Source organism: Stegostoma tigrinum, chromosome 40 (assembly GCF_030684315.1).
Source record: "Stegostoma tigrinum isolate sSteTig4 chromosome 40, sSteTig4.hap1, whole genome shotgun sequence".
Lineage (NCBI taxonomy): Eukaryota > Metazoa > Chordata > Chondrichthyes > Orectolobiformes > Stegostomatidae > Stegostoma > Stegostoma tigrinum.
Window position 1 is genome coordinate 11,359,637 of NC_081393.1, and position 21,609 is coordinate 11,381,245.

The 21,609-nt window shown below is 42.9% G+C and overlaps 1 protein-coding gene across 39 annotated transcripts in view; it reads left to right on the plus strand.

Moving 5' to 3' along the window:
- The window catches only part of LOC125448018 (calcium/calmodulin-dependent protein kinase type II subunit beta), a 246,823-nt gene that overhangs the window by 77,932 nt on the left and 147,282 nt on the right, over window positions 1-21,609 (plus strand). For all 39 annotated transcript variants that reach the window (XM_048522902.2, XM_048522904.2, XM_048522905.2 and 36 more), the window contains exon 3: window positions 12,033-12,092. In XM_048522902.2, coding sequence (XP_048378859.2) covers window positions 12,033-12,092 — 60 coding nt within the window. The remainder of the gene's footprint in view (window positions 1-12,032; window positions 12,093-21,609) is intronic.

The window sequence follows — 21,609 nt, forward strand, 5'->3', positions numbered from 1 at the left end:
GCTCTGTTCACGAGGCCAGAATTGGTGAGCCACAGATTTCTTGAACTATCCAGCACCATCAGTTATATTCTGACTGCAGTTCCTTGTAAATCGTACAAGAATGATTTTTTTTTTAATCAGTTTGGAGGAAAGCCCTGAGTGACTATTTGTGTATTTTGAAGAGTTTAAACAGGTGGGTATTGTGGCACACGTATATGTGCTTATCTGTTGAGAGAATCAAGTGAACTGTGAGTTGATCCAGAGAAACCAAGAGGTTCAGAATTGTTGGATGCGGTCTGTGCAAATCTGAACAATGTGCTTGTGCAGGCTCTTTCTCACGGCTGTACATTGACTGTCCTGATCAGTTAAGTAATTGGGCGCCGCAGGCCCAATTTTGTCCATCACATGCTTTGTTCTCAACCTCAGTGCAAATGATAATCAAATAAAGGCATTAACATTTAACTCGATTGAAAGGTTCCAGTGAGTAGGTGGACTTGGTGCTGTTTGGGATGATTTTTGTGACATCATTTATCCCCGAAAACATCTATGAATCTTTCATGTTGTGCATGATTTGATAGAGTGTTGTTGACATCCAGTCTGTGAAGGTTAATTAAATCCTGCTTGAAATGAAATTCCGGCTGTGTTCTTTCAGTTGTTACGAAGCCTGATGAGTTGACACTGCAGGAGTCTGGTCTTGCAGTGAGCTGACATGCCACTTGTAGAGCTTTCCAACGGAAAGCCTGCCCTTTTTGGTTTTTCTCATCAGCACTCATCTTGTCCTGCTTGTCCTCTCTTGCATGTATCCTCAACCAAAGTGACAAATTGGCAAAATCCCCAGAAAGCTTGGTGATGACTGTGAGGGTCAGCTGAGCTATTTGTTGTGTGGGATTGACCCTTCCATGACCGTTTGAGCAGGAGCATTGTTCATTTGTAAGTTCAGGTGCAATGTGAGCCTCATGACCCTTTCTGGTGCCAGTCTGCATCTCCTTCTGCCAACAGTTCTAGCCCGACTGTACTCGTTGAGCTGAGAGCCCACTCTCAGGGGATGACTGTACCTGGCTAGCCCCCACTGAGGGCCTTGCCGTTCAGGACTGGCAATGGATGCCATCAGCAACACTAATCTGGGAAGCTGCTCCTAAAAGGCTGCGCACACAGTCTGAAAATGAGACCTGGATGTTTTTCTGGTAGCTGTTGAAGTGATTTTACATGTTGCTGCCTCTCCTCCACTTCACCTGATGTTGCTGCACCAGCGACTCCCAGGAAATTTAAAAATAGTTCTGACGAACATGTCTTGCGGGAAACTTTCATCGAAGAGAGCATGAAATCTGAAAGAGAAATGATCAAAAACGAAATCCCTTCGTGTTTGGAGTCACTGGTTCAGGGTCTGTGACCTGTACGTCTCTGTCGGACTTCTCCAGTCTGGTTGTAGATACCATGTTACTCTTTGCCCTGTCATTATCTTGTCTTGTCTCTCTGACACAGTGTGACCATGTCTTGGATCATTGGATAATCCAAGCTACACCGTTCACTGGTGCAGTAAATCAATGAGTAGCTTAACCAAGATTCAGAGGGTGGATTCTGCAATGCTCACCGATATCTGTTCACTTGCACCACTTTGAAAGCATGTACTATAGCTGATGCTCATGACATGCTGGGAATTGCAGTAATTCGCATGTGCTGCCAGTTTAATACCTTGCTCAATTTGTACTTAAGTAGTGTCTTATCACAACATCAACAAATGCTCTGGTTTCCTCCCATAGTCCAAATATGTGCAGACTAGGTGGATTGGCCATGCTGAATTGCCCGTGGTGTTCGGGGAATGTGGGTTATAGGGGAACGGGGATGGATTTGGGTGGGATGCTTCAAGGGGCGGTGTGAGAGTTGTTGGGCTGAAGGGCCTGTTCCCACACTGTCGGTAATCTAATCTAATCGAATCTAATGTACTCCCATTCACATTATCAGATATTCTCCAAGTGTAAAACCATGTTCCCAAACTAAGTTTGATAGTGAGACACAGAAGCGGAGAGAAGAGGGTGAATTTCAAGTAGCACCTTCATAAACGAGAAATTTAGACAAGGAGGGAGTTCCTGAGCTACAGTCCCAGGCAGTTGAAAACAGTGCTGTCAGTAAGTGCATTTAAAAGCACACATGTGCAAAAGACCAAAATTGCATCAGCCCAGTATTCCCAGGATTAGGGCTCAAAGTTGGTGAGCATGATGGGGAATGCTGACCAATGCATGGAGGACAGGCATTTTCTCCTTGATAATGTTGCTTCAAACTGTCTAGACCCTGACGCCTTCCTCATGGCTGAGAGTCAAATTTTGTCGGTTCACAATATTGTTTATAATAAAGCTGTTTTACAGATGCAAATGTTTTATTTTTGTTTGATGTTTGAAGAGCAAGTTTTTGTGAAATTGAGAGGGTATCAGCCCTGTTGATGAGAGTTTGTAGGCCAAAATATGGACAAAAGGGTTTGACAGAGCTGTGGTGGATTTAACAGCTGGAACTCATCAGTGCTCAGCACGCAGGATGAATTGCATTGACCGTCTCCGATTAATTGAGAAAACAGTATTAAAGCATCTAATTAAATGGTGATTGTGGGGTGAGATCAGGCAGAGTTTAATGTCTGCTGTTTTGTGCTGATCCTCTGAACTGTATTCCAAAAGATTTTGTTTGTGGTGGCAGAGCACCTTCGAAGATTTTTGATGATTGTATCAAGATAATTTGAGATTTTGCTAAACAAGCATAAATTGTTGACGTTCGTCTACTTAAGAGGCATATTACATAAAACATAGAACATTACAGCACAGTACAGGCCATTCAGCCCTTGATGTTGTGCCGACCTGTCATACCGATCTCAAGCCCATCTAACCTACACTATTCCATATACGTCCATATGCTTATCCAATGACGACTTAAATGTACCTAAAGTTGGTGAATCTACTACCGTTGCAGGCAAAGCGTTCCATTCCCTTACTACTCTCTGAGTAAAGAAACCACCTCTGACATCTGTCCTATATCTTTCACCCATCAATTTAAAGCTATGCCCCCTCGTGCTCACCGTCACCATCCTAGGAAAAAGGCTCTCCCTATCCACCCTATCTAACCCTCTGATTATTTTATATGTCTCAATTAAGTCACCTCTCAACCTTCTTTTCTCGAACGAAAACAGCCTCAAGTCCCTCAGCCTTTCCTCGTAAGACCTTCCCTCCATACCAGGCAACATCCTAGTAAATCTCCTCTGCACCCTTTCCAAAGCTTCCACATCCTTCTTCTAATGCGGTGACCAGAACTGTACACAATACTCCAAGTGCGGCCGCACCAGAGTTTTGTACAGCTTCACCATAACCTCTTGGTTCCGGAACTCGATCCCTCTATTAATAAAAGCTAAAACACTGTATGCCTTCTTAACAGCCCTGTCAACCTGGGTGGCAACTTTCAAGGATCTGTGTACATGGACACCGAATTACAGAAGAAACTCAGCACATTCTTTTTGGCTTATTGAGCAAGTGTGCTCCTTGGTTTGGCACTGACGCATCAGAAACCATGTTCGTCGCTAGTCAGGGACCACCAGAAAATGGTTCAGGGCGGGACTAAATTTGTACATGTTTGAGCTAAGTGTGGGCCAGTCACATGATCACTGATCGCTGAATGGGGGACTGTTTGTTTGTGTAAACTCAGTGTAGTCAGCAACAGTTGTAGAATGAGTAATCTATTTCACTTTGGTGGAAGTGTGATGTTCATAAAGTGTCGGTTCGCGTGTGTTTTTATTTGCGCATTTTTCTGTAAAGTGACTAATTTTTTAGTGCAAGGTGCCCATTCATCTGGAAATGAGCTGTGTGTCAGCACATGGTCGGTCTAGCCTCATTTACAATAAGTGCTGAAAAACCATCTCACCTCCAACAGGTAATGAATAAAAATTGGAATTGCCTCATTTCACTTAGCCTTGTCTCTTGCCACCACCAGGAAATGGGGAGGTTTACTCCAAAAGATGCAACACCTGCCCACACACCACCACCTGCACCTCCATTCAGAGCCTGAAACAGCATTGCCGTGTGCAGCACAGTTTCACCTGCACCTCCTCCAACCCAGTCTAATGCATCCTTGCTCCTGATGTGGTCTTCTCAACGTCAGTGAGACCAAATGTAGACGAGGTAACCGTTCTGCTGAGCATCTTCGCCTGGCCCGTAACAGCCAACCTAACCTCTTGGTTACTGCCCACCTCAACTCCCTGCCCCACTCCCCCTCCAAAATGTTCCTTCTTCGCCTCCTCCAGCATCACAGCGAGTTGCAATGCAGATTTCAAAAACAACACCTTACCTTCCACCTGGGGACTCTACAACCTGGAGGACTCAACATTGTTGAGTCACCCATCTCCTGGCTTCCCTTCCAGCCCCACCTCCTCCCTTCCATTCTACCTTCTGAGCCTCCCTTCCACCCACCAACCAGATTCATCCATCCTGTCGACCAACCAGGTCTTACCTACAACCAGTGTCCACCTGTCACCACCATTCCGCCTCTTTCCCCCCACCCCCTGTTCTGCAGCTGCCTTGACCCCGACATCCAGTCCTGAAAAAGGGTAAGACCTGAAACACTGGTCCTTTCCTGCAGATGCTGCCTGACTTGTGTTCTTCCAGTCTCCTGTTTGTCTACCTTGGATTCTAGCATCTGCAGTTTTTTTTTGCCTCCACCTTAGGTTTACTTTTTTCAGTTGGAGGAAAATGACAGGCCCCACCTTCCTCTGAGTCTGCCCTGTGGGCCAACAGTGAAAACAGATTTTCAGCTGGTTAAGTTGGTCAGGGCGCAGCCACTTGAATGCTCAACTGACCATCCAGTCATATGAATAGGAGCAGGAGAAGGCAGTTTGGTTTCTCAATGCTCCACTGTCACTCAAGAAGATCATATCTGACCAGATTGTGTATTCACCCAACTGTATAACTTGCAACTCCCTTGTTAATCAAGAATGCTACTCCTGCCCACCTATAAAAATATTCACTGGCTGTGCCTCCTCTGCTGGTTGGGGAGATGAGTTCCAAAGTCTTGCAACATTTGGAAAGAAATAAATTCTTCTTATCTGGGCGGATGTGGAAAGCTGATAAATTGTCTCTCCTAGTTCTGGTCTCGTGGCAAAGCAGTTCATATTGTGGAAAGCCTCATATTTTGTCATGTCTCATCTTTTCTGTTGTAAAAGTCTGTTTACTGTCATTTAGTCATAGGTTCACATTGAAGAGGAATCCGGGCTGTTCAGTAATGCATTTTTTTTCTCTTGTCTTTGTGTTCGTCCCTGGAAAAGGAGAACTTTGAGGCTGTGGTTTCTCAAGAGTCATAACATGGGATAGATAACATTTACATACAGTGTGGAGCTGGAGGAGCTCAGCAGGTTTGGTAGCATCAGAGGAGCAGGAAAATTGACGTTCCGGTCGGGACCTTGCTTCGGTTTTTCTGAAACATTAGCTTTCCTACTCCTCTGATGCTGCCTGTACTGCTGTGCTCCTCCACCTCCAAACTGCGTTGTCTCTGATTCCATCATCTGCAGTTCCTGCTCTCTGTGAACGTTTAAATACTTTTGGTTCAACGAACATACAAGGAAGTAAAGGGAATAAGTCCGGATGCACGTGACATCACTCACACATTTTGTTCTGAAAATACAAGCACTATTATATTCTGCTTTTGTTCCGTAAGATTTAAGAATTCATTCAAATTCCACCAAACTAAAATAATGACCTCAAATGCAGTCTTCTTGGCTCGGTAGGATTTGCTAAGAATTGGATGTTATCTTTGATATTGCATTTGTTCCTTCCAAGTTTCTGAGCTGACTTGCAGTTGAGTATGGTTTAAAGGCTGGAAAATAGATAGTGTCAACAGCACAGAAAAAATTGGAGTAGAATGCCAAGTTAATGGTTTTTAGACAAGTGTGTCTCGGTGCTCCTCTTCCAGTCTTGTTAGCATGGTAGAGTTGAGGCATTCAGAGCATTCTGGGTTAAACCAGAACTCGCTTGCAAATGTTGGATGTAAATTGTGATCATTCAAAGCCTGTAGTCCCATTTTGCAACATGAGTCCGACACATCAGAAGACGAAGAAGTGAAAGTTTCCACTGAAACAAAATCCTTGAGTGATTTGATTTTCATAAATTTTCATTCGAGATGGTGATTGCAATGACTTGTTTTCCTCTGAGAGCTTAGTATCTGTAGAGCTGTTCTGGCCATTGAGCAGTGGAGGAAGGGTCATGCAGCATGTTGAAGGCAGAGGTATGCTTGTGCTGAGGAAGGAATTGAAAGGTTATTGGGGACAGGTGGGAATGTGGGTGAGGTCACTGTCAAATGAGACATGATCACAGAGAACAGTAGAGCAAGCTTTGGGAGCGGGTGCCAATGGCCTAGTCCTCCTAATTAGTTTTTTGTATTTTGCAAAATTTAGTGGTTGTGAGTGGGAACCACTGTTGTGATGCAGGAAAACACAGCGGCCAGTTTGTTTGTGGAATGTTCTCTCCACGGTGAGTAGCTGAAAGTGTTTTGTCATGCTTTTTAAGGGATGGTAACAGCCCAGGACGCTGGAAAGAACTGTCCTTGTCTAAAAAACAATAGAAACATCTCTTCCCTAGAGTGCACCCAGGGTAGTGCATGCTCTGCTGTGATAGATGGGCAAGAATTATACATAATGTACAGCAGTGAATTGCCATTCGGCCTTTGCTATTTTTTAATCTGCACATGAGCCTCATCCTGCCCTTTTAGAAACAGAAATTGAGAGTGGGAGGAGGCCATTTGGTCCATTAGCATGATCATGGCTGATCTTCTAACTCTGAATCTTGTTCCCACTTTTGTGCTTTAATGTTCAGCAAACTTTTTGTTTTAACAGCAGTGTTGATAAACTAGCAAAAATTGCATGGTTCAAATGTAGCGATCTCCCATAATGTCCAAGTATTTGTGCTGTAAATAAATAATAATAGTGATGTGAATACCCCCACATTACATTTCTAATCCTCAGAGGTATTTCTGCTGTAAAATGTGTTTCGTTAATGCAAATTGGCTGTGTCACTGTTTGGATAACGCGAGCTTTACACTGTACAGTTAAGCAATTTCCTCGCAACGTGACTTTCTGTTTCACGAGGTCACACAAAAACACAAGTGTTGTGTTTTAGGTGAATTATCTGTACTGAGTGATTGTATGTTGATTTCAGGTAGTGTGTTGGTGTTTTTACAGAGATTTTTTGAGATTTTTTGGTGTCTCAAAGTTCAGTTGAAATTTCTGAAGAAGGGTCCCAACCCAAAACAACAGCTTTCCTGCTGTCTGGTCTGCTGTGTTCATCCAGTGTCACACCCTGTTATCTCAGCCTCCAGGATTGGCAGTTCTTTGGCTATCTGGTACCATAGGTGTTGGTTACTAAAATGTTTGCTGTTTAAAGTATCGTAGCCTTTTAAACCTTCAGCCCTAAGAACTATTTCTAATTCATAGAATCCTTCTGTGCGAAAAAGGCCTTTCAGACAATCTAGTGACCCTGCAAAGACTATCCCACCCAGACCAACCATACCTCTGTAACCCTGCATTGACAATGGCTAAGCCCCCTAACCTGCACGTTCCTTGACACTCTCAGCAATTTAACATGGCCAAATCAGGTAACATGCTCATCTTTGGACTGTGGGAGGAAACCAGACTGCCCAGCGAAAAACCCATGCAGATACAGGGACAATGTGTTGACTGCCTACAGACAGCTGCCCAAAGCTGGACTCGAACCAGGGTTCCTGACATGGTGAGGCAACAGTGCTGACCACTGAGACACCATGCTGCCCTAGCTACTGTTTCCCCCCTCCAACCCCCACCCCGATTCCTTCTTGAGACATTGAGATCGCTTTCTGTTGCAAAGAATTCCACATGCTCACCACTCTGTGTGAAGAAATTTCTCTTCATCTCAGACCTCCATTGCTCACACCATATCTTTTGAGGGTGACCCCTGGTTCTGGATTGCCCAGTTAGTAGGAGCATTCTTCCTGTATTTCACCTGTCTGGGCCTGTTGGATTTTTATAGGTTTCTGTAAGACATGCACCACACCCCTTCCCCCTCCCCAAATATCTTCACCCTCCATTCTTCTTAACTCCAGTGAATATGGACCAAATTGATCCACTGTTTTGTCATATACCTGCCGCTGCAGGAATCAATCTTATAAACCTTTCTTTCCTGAACCAGTCTGCATCATCTGCTACAACAAGGTGTAGAGCTGGATGAACACAGAGGCCAAGCAGCATTGGAGGAGCAGGAAGGCTGACGTTTCAGGTGTAGACCCTCTGAAGACCCTCTGATGCTGCTTGGCCTCTGTGTTCATCCAGCTCTACAACTTGTTATCTCAGATCCTCCAGCATTTGCAGTTCCTACTATCTCTGCATCATCCGCTATTCCTTTCTCCTTTGTACTTACCTTGCTTACCCTTAGGCCATGGCTTCACTTTCTCAACGTACTGCAATTTCTGATTTCCATCTGCTAGCTCATGAACTCTTGAACTATGAGTACCTTTCACTCCTTCGGTATTTTCCAAAGTGTTGCTCAGTCAATCTAGTACGAAGACCCTCCACCGGAGTCGGGATGTTTTTGTTTGTAATGAAAGAATAAGGGTACAGGCTGGAATAATGATATCTGTAAATAATCTTAAGTGCAGGCACATCAGGCTGTCATGATCCTCATCAGCTGATCTCCTGTAACTACAGAGTAACGTAATTCAACAAGATGCTGGGTCACCGAAGCCGTTTTAGCGCATATTTGTGGCATCCTTTTGGGACTTGCATCAAGAAAACAGTGAGCTGATTTCAGAATGTTTAAGTTGGCATCATCACAAGATTCACTGACGTAAAAAAGATGTGGATAATTTAATGTGGAAAACATTCACATGTTTTAACATTGCAACATTTGCCACAGAATTGATTGTTAACATGCAGGGCTGCATAACATTGTGAAACTGCGTGTTAAACTAAAAGCTATGTATCATAAAACCCTTGGAAACAATTGAAAAGGCTTCTCACAGCACTGTCCTCCGAGGCTTTGAAGATCGGATCAGCAAGCATGAAGCTAACATTGGAAGAAACTTGCTGAGCTTTTTAAATTGTGATTTCAGGAAACCTGGAAGCATTTTGCAACCAGTAATAATGGGAACTGCAGATGCTGGAGAATCCAAGATAATAAAATGTGAGGCTGAATGAACACAGCAGGCCCAGCAGCATCTCAGGAGCACAAAAGCTGACGTTTTGGGCCTAGACCCTTCATCAGAGAGCTCTCTGATGAAGGGTCTAGGCCCGAAACGTCAGCTTTTGTGCTCCTGAGATGCTGCTGGGCCTGCTGTGTTCGTCCAGCCTCACATTTTATTATTTTGCAACCAGTAAATGACTTTTGATTTGTCAGATTTATGGCACAGGACAGCTAGTTGCTCAGGCCCATGGGATCCTGTATTAAACAGCTCACCTGAAAGCTGGCACCTGTGCCCGCTGCAGTACTCTCTTAGTGCAGCAGTGAAACGTTAACATCAGCATGTTTTTAAATCTCCCTATTTCTCGAACCTACTTCATTTCTATAACTACTGTCCACCTTGTCTATTTCGGTGATGGGTGCCTTCTTTCCAATTATGTAGCACTTTTTCAGGATTGTACTGTACCACCACTTCTTTTTGATATATTTTCTAATCAGCCTGTTCAGAAAGGTTATTACACACTGCAGGTTGGGCTTCTACTTGGGCTTCCTAGTTCAGAGGTCTGGGAATTACCACTGCACCACAAGAGCCCATGCTGGCCCATGTTAAAGAGATCCATTTGAAGCCTGATTGTAAACAATACCTTCACAAAAGGGATTTGGACAAAATCAAAAGATTGCAGATGTTGGAAGCATGTAATTTCAAAAAAAAACAAAACGTTTGGCAAAACAGACCGTATCTACGGTGGGAGAAACAGACAGTGTTTCACGTCTCTGCCTTTGTGTCAATCGGTGAGAACAGCAGTTCACGGAATGTTGAATATTTAAGAGACGGTTGTAATGGTGTGCTCCAAAGTGAAGGTGAAATTTCACTTTGAATCCAAGTGAATTCATGAGAGCTGGAGCCATTTGCTAAGCAGAGCAAGAATTTGCTTTGATAATTAATCAAAAACAGCACAATGCAATGAGATTAGGCAAGGTAAAGCAGTCTAAACAAAATCCTATCAGAGAGAAGATTAGTTCCCTCAAGGTAGCACGGCTGGAAGAGACCCAGTGCCGAATTGTACACTAATGGAAATGCAAAGTGCTGCAGGTGTTGGAAATCTGAAATAAAAACCGAAAATGTTTTGAAACACTGAACAGACATGGCAGCACCTGTGGAGAGGGAAACAGATTGACATTTAGTATGTGACTTTCAACAGAACGTTTGGTGCTGAAGTCAAGCTCCAGGCCTGAAACTTCAACCTGACGTTGTCGCAGACTCTCCCACAACAGGTTTGGACCTATGTACAGTTTGCAAAATCCCAGAACATAACTTGAACAGGCCCCTGTTACTCAGAATACATGTTTCATGTGTGAGTGGAGCTGTCTGTTTGAAAGCAGAAATGGTGTCTAAACGGTGAAAAGAAGCAGACTTGGATTTAAGTAGTACCTTTCACTACTGGAGGTTGTGAAGTGCTGCGCAGGCAGTACAGTACTGCTGAAATCTAATCACTGTTAGACTGTCAAATCACTAATCAATGTGGGAGCAACATGAATTCTGTGCAGAGGATTTGTTTTAACTGTCTGTATCATAAAGCATACTGCTTAAAGCTGCAGTTTTCATGATTTGGACTTAATTTTTATTTCAAACAATCCTTTGAATGATTAAATATTTGCTAACAGTGCGCCCTGAATCTTCTGTTTATTGAGCATTATGTAATTTGATTGCAACCTCTTTTCATTCACTCAGTTTCTCTGTCAGAGACAATGAAGCACAGAAGAGACTGCTCAGCCAATTTGGCCTCACTGATCGATTGAGTCTTCACTTGCATTTGCACTTAAAGATTTAAGATCTCCATCTTAAAGATGGAGATGCGGCCTAAGCCGCTTTCACTGAGATTTGAATAAAGATGGTTTAAGTTTGGTAATGGCAAATTTGATGAACTGAATGCTGACTGCAAGATGGTCACGTTTTAGTTAAGATTGGGGAAAATCATAGAATCCCAATTTTGCAGAGGGAAGACATTTGGCCTATTGAATCTGCACTGACTCTGAGAGCATCCCACCCAGACCCAACCTCAGCACCCTACTCCCGTAACCCACATTTAGCATGGCTAATCTACAGAATGTACACACCCATAGACATTGCAGAGTAATTCAGCTGAGCCAATCCACCTAACCTACGCATCTTTGGATGGCAGCTGGCAGCGTAGTGGCCTTCTCACTGGAGCTGGAATTCATGGGTCCCAGATTAAAGTCATGGTGACTTGGGTTTGAGTTCCACCGCAGCAGCTTCAAGGTGGAAGTTACATTCAATTCTTAAGTGAGGAAAATGAAGCCACTTTGAGGGGTGTCAACCATGATAGCCACCGTGGAATTGGGAAATAATGATCTGGTTCACAGATCTTCTTCATGGATGGATATCTGCCATCCTTAGCCCACCATGTGCCACCAGACCCACAGTGTGCTTCACTCTTGCAACTTGCACAGTCAAGTGTGAGGAACTTGAAAAGAGAAAATGTCAAAAAAACCCACAACAGGCTCGAGAGCCAAAAGGTTAGCTCCTATTTTGGGTGGCAGTAGTCCAAGCAAGTTCTAGAATAAAATAGTGACCTCGAGAGAAGTTGGGTTTTGTTGGGCTAACAATAACGTGGCATGTGGTTTTTTTAAAATTCTTTTTCATCTGTTTATGAATGCATTTTTTGCTTTTAGTTTATAATGGCTCTGTTTCTTCCTTAGTATTTCTCTGAGCGGCTAAAGTAATTGCAAGTATTTTTCAACTATTTCTTTTGCCATCAAAATCAAATGAATTTACGGTTAGTTTAGTGCTGTTGTTTTCAGAAATGCAAAGTTCCTGTACTCCAATTCTCTGTTGATTTATTTATCTCTGTTCTCTTGCAGACCACCAGAAGTTAGAGAGGGAAGCTCGAATTTGTCGGTTGTTGAAACACTCCAATATTGGTGAGTAATGAGGCAGGAGTGTGAAATCTGTTCACGCTGAATAGTTTCATGATTCAATGAGAAGTGACAAAATTCAGTTACAAGTCTAGCAGATGGCTGTGTATAGACATATAAGTTAGCTTCTTGTTAGGAAAGCTTGGTTTAAGCAGCAGGATGCAACAAATGAAGAGGAAGAAATCTGCTGCCTTACCATAAGGGCAGAGATCTGGTTGGGTTTTCACAATTGTTCTGGGTGCTCCCAATTGTTGTGAATGGTTGCAATGCCAAGCGGATGGGAATCTACTCAGTAATGTTCAAGCTGACACAGGGATGGCATGTGAAAAAAGTGCAGCATTCTTAGGGTTCAACCAAGTCGGGGTCAATCCATGAGAAAGTATAAGCTGCAGGCATCCCAGTTCAAACACATGGCAGAGCTTGGGGTGTGCGTGTGTATGGTGGTAAGAGAGAAAGGAACAGAGAATTATCAGCATTTAAACAGCACACCTTTTGCCTACCTGTAAAGTGCTGTTGGACACAACACTGATTATGTCCCAATGGTAATTTATTGGCTGTAATGTAGGAATTTCCACAGTGCAAACTCCCGTAAACAATCAGAAAGTAGAAAAGAAAATAATCTTGTAATATTACTTGAGGCAAAAATATTGGTTGCAACATTTGAGAAGAACTCTACTTTTGTGATTGAGATTGTGCCTTGGAACGTTTGTCCATCCACCTAAAAGGGCAGGCAAGGCCTGATCAGAAGGATAGTACCTTTTGGGAACGCAACACTCCTTCACTTGGTGTATCAGTGGAAAGAAACTGATAACCTTTTGATTCCAAGCTCTCACTTCGCTTAGGTTGATAGGCCCTGAAATGGGTCATGACACTGCAACTTGGACAGGAAATGTCAGAGCAAATGTACCTCAGGCGAGATGGTGGGCTACTGGGAGAACTAAAGTATTGTCTGAAGTGTTCCTGAGTAAATCCATTCTTGCAGTTATGTTTAGAAAAGCCAGTCTCAAATTAGAACTCCATGGGGAGTTGGAATGGCTTGAGGGCAGGAAGGTGTTCAGGTGAACTATAACACAGTCTGAGCTTAACAGGCATGAATTTTCAGAGACAAGAGAAGAAGTTGCTTCACTGAACAGTTTTGAATACCACTGCTGATAAAACATTGGTTTGTATTTTCTCAAGCTGCAGCTTTTATGCACTCACATTCCCCTTCACAGCAACAACACAGTTTCTGCGTGCTGACAGCTCCTGCCGCACATAAACAACAATTGAGATAAATCAGGCCAGAATTATTTGTATTGCAGTGCACAAAATGATCCCCAGCTCTAAGGCAGCAGGAGAGATACGAACAGATAATGAGCAAGTTGTGTTGTCAAGGAAACGTGGCCATTTCAGAGCCTGCTTCTCGTGAGGGAATTGTTCGCATTGCTGTACCTTCCACACAGAGGGAGGGCGCAGCCGCATCTTTTTCAACAGTGTGGCACCAGGGCCTGAGGAAATGGCTTCTATTTTCTCAAAATTAGCAGATTTACTTCGGAGGCAGAGCTTGAATCTGGACAGTGTGGCTTACTCTGAGCAGCCTTGCTTGCTGTAACGTTAATGCTGGCAGATTCAAGTCGTTAAAAAGACAAGTTAATTCACAGAGAAGAGTGCACCACACAACCACATCAAAGTCTCCATCTTACAATCTCACTGAAAGCAATTTGTCACCCCTTTCCTTTGGAAATTGTAATTTAGTTCCAGTTCACTGTAACGTTAGAACTCATCCCAATTCATAGGCGTGCACCCCACGTGTTGTGTTTGGGGAAAAAGCACATCGAAAGGGGATGCAAAATCAATGTGAGGTTTGCACCTGAAAACTGGCATGCAGTTTACTTCATGTTGGTACTGCCTGTATACTGGGCTGGATTTTATTCACCTGGGTAGCAATTGTGTCAAGAACAGTGTTTGTATCTGTGAAAGGAGACTGATTGATGACCTGTTTTCTTGTGTTCCATTTTCCTCTTTTGTGAATGGAAGATTGTGTGGCTGGGCAAGATTTTCTCAACAGAGGGCAGTGAGTAGTGCATTTTCTCGAAAGTTTTTAATCTCCCCTTTGTTAAAAAATATAAACCTCTTTTGGCTTGTGATTAGATCATTACTGCTGTCATTGTGGCATCAACTCCACATTTCTGTCTCTACTCCCAGACCTTTTCACTCCCCTGTTCGTTAAGAAAGGGGCTGTTTTTGCTTTTAAGATATTAAGCGACCCTGCCTCCACTGCTCACTGGGCAAGTTAATTCTTCAGAACCCTGATCATCAGAGAACCTTTCTCATTCTCTGCCTTAAATAGGAATCCATTTGTTTTCAAAATCTGTCTTTTTTTTACTCACCCTGTCAAGTTTCCTCAGAATTTTATCTATTTTGAGGGGATCCCTTGTTCTGCACTCGAAAAGATTCCTGTTAAGTTCGTCCCCTTGTTCCAGGGCTCTGTTGAGTGATCCTTCATCGAGCTGCTTCTAATTCACTTATGTCCTTTTTTAGGTAAACAGCCCAAAACTGTCCATAATAGAAGATAGGCTGTCAACAACATCAAAACTTTATTCAAACATGGGAAAGCACCCTGTGACTTGAAGTGCTGGTGGCAAGAGCAGGAGCAAGCACCCCGAGGCGGGTGGCAGCGGATGTGGGCAAAATGGAGCCCACTGTGGCCAGGAGCTTAGGGACTGTGGTGTTGACCTGAATTCCTTTGTTTTTCTACTTGTTAGTCAGAAGGACTGTAATGGTTAATTTCTTAATTTGGTTTTCTTCGTTTTTCTGCTTCGTACCAAGATTCTGTATCGAGGTATCTTTGTACCTAAGATGGTACTATAAGTGGCAACCTGTTAACTGCTCACCGTACTCGTGTGAGTACACGTGACAATAAAGCGAATTCAGTTACATTTTGCATGTGCGACAGAGGTATGTACCCTGTGCGGTGGCCACCCTGATCTTCCTGAGGAGAAAGAGTGCTTGGACTCATGTCTGCAAGTAACAGTACTGTAGCCAAATTAACTGAAGGTCACCATTAAAATAAAGGGCTATTTAACCACGTTTTTCATGACTAAACTATTTCCTGTGATCGGGAATGTTGCAAATTGAGTCGTTATGTTTGTGAGATTGCATGCTATAGGTGTGAAAGGCTCCTGATGTTTGGAGCAGTTAATAATACTGGAACAGAAGTATTTAAATAGCGCACGCTCAAGACCTGTATAGCTGTCTGTGCTGCTGACAGCAGCTCGCCCCCACAGTTCTTTCAGAAACAAGCACACAACCCATTGGAGCTGTCCTTAACAAGATTCAGCTGTAATTTCATACTTGAGGTGATTAATAACATGCCAAATCTTTCAACACAATCTGACACTTTAAAGGTTTCTCATCTTAATTTAAATTGTCTTATATGTTCTGAAATGAATCATGTGAGAAAGCTCATTCTTCATATTTCAATATCTGTTTATTGTGCTATTATTTTGGAAACAAATGCCAGTAATATTTTGAAATTTTAATGCACTGCTGTTGAAATAATGCTGTACCCTTTAAAATAAGTTTGAGTGACAGACTGAACTGACAGATGTTGGTGGGAACTCAATCTGTTCTCCTCAACTGAGTTTTGTACTATCTGTGGGATTCCCACTTGACTAATACTTAACTTGGCGGTTGGAGGGTCTCTTTTCCTGCAAACTCTAATCTTAAACTACTGGCACTGTGCTTCTGTCACAGTGACACTCAACAAAATAGCAGTTTCACTCGTATATCACAGAATATTTTATGGGAGATGGTGCTGTGGTAAAGTCTCTGAAATGGTCCAGAATGCCAAACACTAATATTCTGGGACATGGATTCAAATCCCTTCATGGCGGATGGCGATATTTGAATTCAAACATCAAGTATTAAAAGTGAATGTGATCATGGTAGCACTGTCAATTGCCATAAAAGACCCCCCAAAAGAAGGAAGCCTGTTCTTCTCCTGGTCTAGCTGACATGGGACTTGGAACGATGGAGTCTGGACTCCAGTTGACTGTTAACGGCACTCTGAAATGGCCCAGTGAGCCACCCAGCTTCAGACCTATTAGGAATGGCCAATAATAGATTTGCTACTGGCAATACCCATTTCCCATTGGCCAATAGTGAGAAAACAAAAATCATTTCTAGATATACTGTACCTGAACCTTGCCCATTGGTTCCGAAAATTCCATGTGCTTGACTCGACTCTTGACGTATTGTTTCTTGTGACCCATTGTTCAGTCTCCTCAGCTGGCCCATTCATTTCGGAGACATATTGCACTATTTCCAGTTCAAACCCCTGCTTTCTTATCCCTGTTGCACAAAATTGGCTTTGACCTCCCCCTTGTTTCAATACGTTGTGATTGACGGTTGTGATGTGCTCCAGACCCTGACAAAACTGCTTCCCTAGGCCTTCTGCCTTCCTTGTCCAATGCCAGTGCTGCTGATAGCGCCACATCTGAGCTCTCCCCTGAAGAAGAAGTAAGTAGAAAGTAAGTTGAGTGTGAATGGCAAAGGGAAAGATGGTGCAAGACAAAAGGATTGAACAAAGAGAGACAATGACTATATGTAGTCTGAGAATTTTAGACACTGGGTTGAATTGAATTTCGATTTGTAATGCTATCAAAGTGTTTGGAACCCAGACAAGTGAATGGCGTTGAAACAAGTAATTGCTGTTTATCAGGCCTTACTGTGGATGATGTGGATCTCTGACATTTGCTCCATTACAGCAGTGATGGCACTTTAGAAGTGTTGTTCAGTGCTGTTAGTTGAGGAATCTATATTGTTTGGGGCACCAGGAATAAATCTCCCTGTCCTTTGAGATTGGGCTAGAGGATTTTTACATTGAGATTTCAAACCTCACCCTCAAAAAGGCACCTTTGATAACATCTGACTGTTCAGACCTGGAGCATTCTCTGAACCTGGAGCACCAGATGTTCCATGGGACTTGGTGCTCTTCATGGATGTGAATTATGCTGATGGGAAAATGTATTCTCCAGTAAATTTGCCAAGATTTGGGACAATGGAAAAGCCCTCTTGCCTCATGGCCGAATCTGTGTGTATTTCACTAATGAACAGTTATGGACATGGTTTCAAGATCTTCTTCAAACAATTAAGCAACCTGTTTAACGACTGAGCAGTTTGACAGGATCTGTCATTGTAAAATCAGAGTGAACAAGTCAGGCCCTGGTCCTGTGTGAAATGTTACTTCCCTGGCAATTCATTCAACCTTATTTACCAGAACTTCAGGATGGCGCATATCCCATGAGAAATTACTAGATGTAGTTTTCCTTCATTATAACATGAATGGATTGTGTTACGTTTTGAAGCGTGATTGGTGCTGTGCTCCTTGAAGTGCAAGCCGAGAGGAAACGTAACAACCTGACGGATCTATGAAGACTTGCGAGGAGTTTGTGAGCATCCCTGTGCTGTTACAGGGGGCCTTTCTGTTCAGACTGATCCATGTTTCTGTGATAGCAGCAGAGTTCCAGAGACAATTCACAAATTCAGCTTCCTGTTTGCCCACTGCCAGATTCATACTTTTGAAATCCCTTTTATGTCACTTGAGTCTCATTTCAGACTGTTCGCTTTTACTTAGCCATTCTTGTTGTGCAGAAATTCAGTTGTTCGTCTTGTTAAAACCAAGTGTGCTAATTCACTGAGCCATGAATGAAGCAGTGGCAAATGAGATGTTGGACGTGGCAGGTTTCATCGTGCACAGTAATGGGTTGATGGAAATCAGCTAAGTGCTTGAATGAATTATGAATCACTGAACCAAGTGATACATGTTGATTCCATGGCAACTGATGGAAAGCTGTTGTGTTTCATGGGTTGAGCTTAACATTTGAGAGGGGCTAATTCAGGTGTGAGCTGAGAAGTTTCCTTACCTGCAGGGTTGTGCAATTTTGGCATTCTCTACCCCAGAGAGGACTGAGGTGTTCATTCACTCAGCATATTCAAGACAAAAGTGGATGGATCTGTCGTTATCACCATCTAATTAATTCCAAAGAGTGGTCCAGGCAGAAAGGGCTGAATGGCCATTTTCTGAACTGTACATTTTAAAGGAAACAAAACCCAAGAACTACGGATGCTGGAAATTGCAAACAAAATCAGAAATTGCTGGGAGAAGTCAGAAGGTATGGCAGTATTTGTAGAGACAAAGCAGAGTTAACGTTTTAGGTCTAGTGACCCTTGTTCAGAACTGATTGTTGGAAGGAAAAATTTGCAACAAATGCTAGCAAAAGGGTCGGGTGAGGGTTCAAGAGGAAATGAGAGGTCGAGATTGGCTCAGAGAAAAACAGTTAGACAAAGGGATGGGTAAAAGTCATGCTTGGGAGAATGAATAACTGCGAATGGGGTTTGTTTGTTGCTGTTAATAGGTTATTTATGGGAGCAGCCTATGTGATGGCAGGACCTGGTGTGTTGGGGTTGGGGTAAGGAGATGGGAGAAGGTTCTCAGGCCAAAAAATTATTGAACTCAATATTGAGTCCAGAAGGTTGCAAGATTCCAAAGCCGAAAATGAGGTGCTGTTCTTCCAGTTTGCTTTGAACTTTACTGAAGCACTGTTGCAAGCGTGCAACAGAGGTGTTGGCAAGGGAACACAGTAGTCTGTTGAAGTGGCAGGCAACTTGAAGCTCAGGGTCATTTTTGCAAACAGAATGTAGGTGTTTCTGCAAAGCAGTCGCCCAGTCTGCACTTTGTTCCCCTGACGTAAAGGAATCCATGTTGTGAGCAGCAAACGCATTAGACTAGGTGTGTGTGTGTGTGTGTGGGGCACTAGTTGACATCTTCAAAAAGGAACAAAGCAAACAATGCTCATTGCAAAGCCATTGCATTACATTTGTTCAAAGACCCTCTGTGTTACAGTGAATTAGGAGCCTCCATTAGGAGTTACGTTGAGACTTGGAGTGGAGTTGGAACCCAAAACATCCTGAGAATTGTAGTAAATGTAGTTAACTCAGCCACATTAGGGGCATTTAAACAGTCCTTGGATAAGCATATGGATAATGATGGGATAGTGTAGGGGGAGGGGTTTAGATTACTTCACAGGTCGGCGCAACATGGAGGGCCGAAGGGCCTGTTCTGCACTGTATCGTTCTATGTTCTAATGCTCAGCTGAAACCTGATGTCAGTCTGTCCACTGTCCAACAGCACTATCTTGTATGGCTTCTATTTTTTTAAAAAAAGAGTTCCCAATCGCCACACTGAAAGGTTTTGAATCAATGATACATTTTCAAGTTTATTTTCCTCCCTGCATTGTCACTGACAGACAAATCATTTCAGTGAACAATGGCTGCCTTCTGAGCTATTGACATGAATGGTTCACCTTGCTTTTGAAAGCTTTAGCTGGCAGATGCAGCTAACTGGGGTGTCCTGCTAGCTATCTTGTTTCTTGTGACAGAACAGATAAACCTGAAAACATTTCCTCTGTGTGCTGTGAAAGTGTTAACTTTGTGAATGCCTGTGGGCTGAATGTTGAGCTGTTTGTGCAGATGGTAGATCAGGCAGACATATTTTTGTCTGAAAATGGCGGACTTCCTCTTATGCAATGCCTGTTTGAACTTTTCACTGGAGCCACAGAGCTGTTTTGCGAGACAAAATCAAATCAATTGAACATAATTGTTCCAATGGAAGAGATGTGACATTTCCTTATGACAGCACACTGCCTGGGGTTCCTTGAGCTGAATGTATCTTTTGGTTCAGTGAGCTAGATTGTAGATTTAAACTTGTTGGCAGGAAGTCAGCCTCAAAAGGCGATTAATAAGAGTTGATTTTAACTTTTTTTCTCTCCTTATCACAAATATTAATTTCTTTGTTTTCTTCTTGTCTCCTCCTCATACATATTATCCTATGAACAAGGAACAAGAGTAGGCCACTCAGCCCTTCAAGCTCCACCTTTGAATAAAATCATGGCTGATCAAATCTTAACTTCACCCTTTATTTCTGTACATCAGTGATAGTCTTTCATCCCCTTGCTCATCAAGAATTTATCTACCTCCACCTTAAACGTTTTTAAAGATTCTGCATCCACGACCTTTTGAGGGAGGGAATTCCAAAGAATTTCTCTCAAAGCCCGGTGAGAAAAATATACTTCCTCATCTCGGGATTAAATGGGAGCAGCCATTTAGCCCAAATTTCTCAGGCAAATGAAAGCACAGCTGAAGGTATCCTAGACTCCCTGCACATGTAGTGCCAATGTTGCTAGAATAATAATCGAGAGTCAATAATATTCAGGGGACGTGGGTTCAAATTCCAGTGGAGCAGATAATGAAATTTGAATTTGAAAACTCTGGAATTAAAAAGCTTGTGTGATGGCAATCACCTAATCATTGTCTGTTGTTGTAAAAACCCATCTGCTTCACTGATGTCTTTCAGCGAAAGATATCTGCTGTCCTTATCTGGCCTGACCAAACTGTCACTCCAAACCCACAGCAGTTAACTGCTTTCTGAAGTGGTTGAGTGAGCCATTTAGATCAAGGGCAGTGATGGATGGATAATAAATGCAGGCCACCATCTTCTGGTGTTCGCTTCTGCAACGTGTTGACTTTGGCTTTCATGAACTTCAGAGGTCAGAGACTGTTTGAGTCATTGGTGTTTAACAGCCATATACCTGCATGGTAGCCCTTTTTTTTTCCCAGACAGCAATAACCTCGCTGTTGTGTGACATCAGGCCCTTGGTGCTGTGTGGAATGTTCGTGAAGATGGACTTTGTTTCAATGTTGCAACAAAATTCTAAGCCTGCAAGCATGAATTCAGAGGTGTGAGGACACATTGTCCCGTGCGCAGCTCCTCCATTTGATTGCAGCTGATGTTAGCAACCATGTAAAGCTGAGTTACTCCCTGTGGAGAACCAGCTGAGCTGCCAGCATGCCCGCACGTTTGCTGCCTACAATCGATCTGATACAGGCTCACTTCATCTATCACCCCTGTCCAAACTGTGAGTCCGACTCCAGATTTCAGTTCAGATTCAGCAATTGTACTCTGTGATGCCTTGCTCTCCTGCATTCCCTCGACTGGATTCAGGGTAGAGCTTTCTGTTGTCTCAGTTTTCTGTGTGCCATCAAGGCTTTTGTTCATCCTTAGTAATGTAACTTATTCCTCACAACCAAACTATTTTGTTGAAGTGTTGAGGTGAAGTATTTATACTTCTGCTGAATGTCCAATTCATACATTTAAATGTAAAATTATGGTTAGTCAGATAATCTTTTTGAACCACTTTGAGATACTTTGTTTCAATCAGTTATGCGACAAATAACATGCTATCTACTCGGTTATACCAAATGTTGTCTTTCTAAATCTATCTGGACAAAAGATCTTTTCGATGGCTATTTGTCCATGACTTTTTTCTTAACCGACAAGTTGTTTTCTCATTTCTGGAATAAATCATCAGTAACTTGTTTTTTGAAGTGGGGCAATGTGAAAGTAACTTGTTTTATAGTTTCTGGGGATCTGTCAGATGTTTCCAATTTGGACATCATTTAAGAACTCCAGTACAGACTCTGG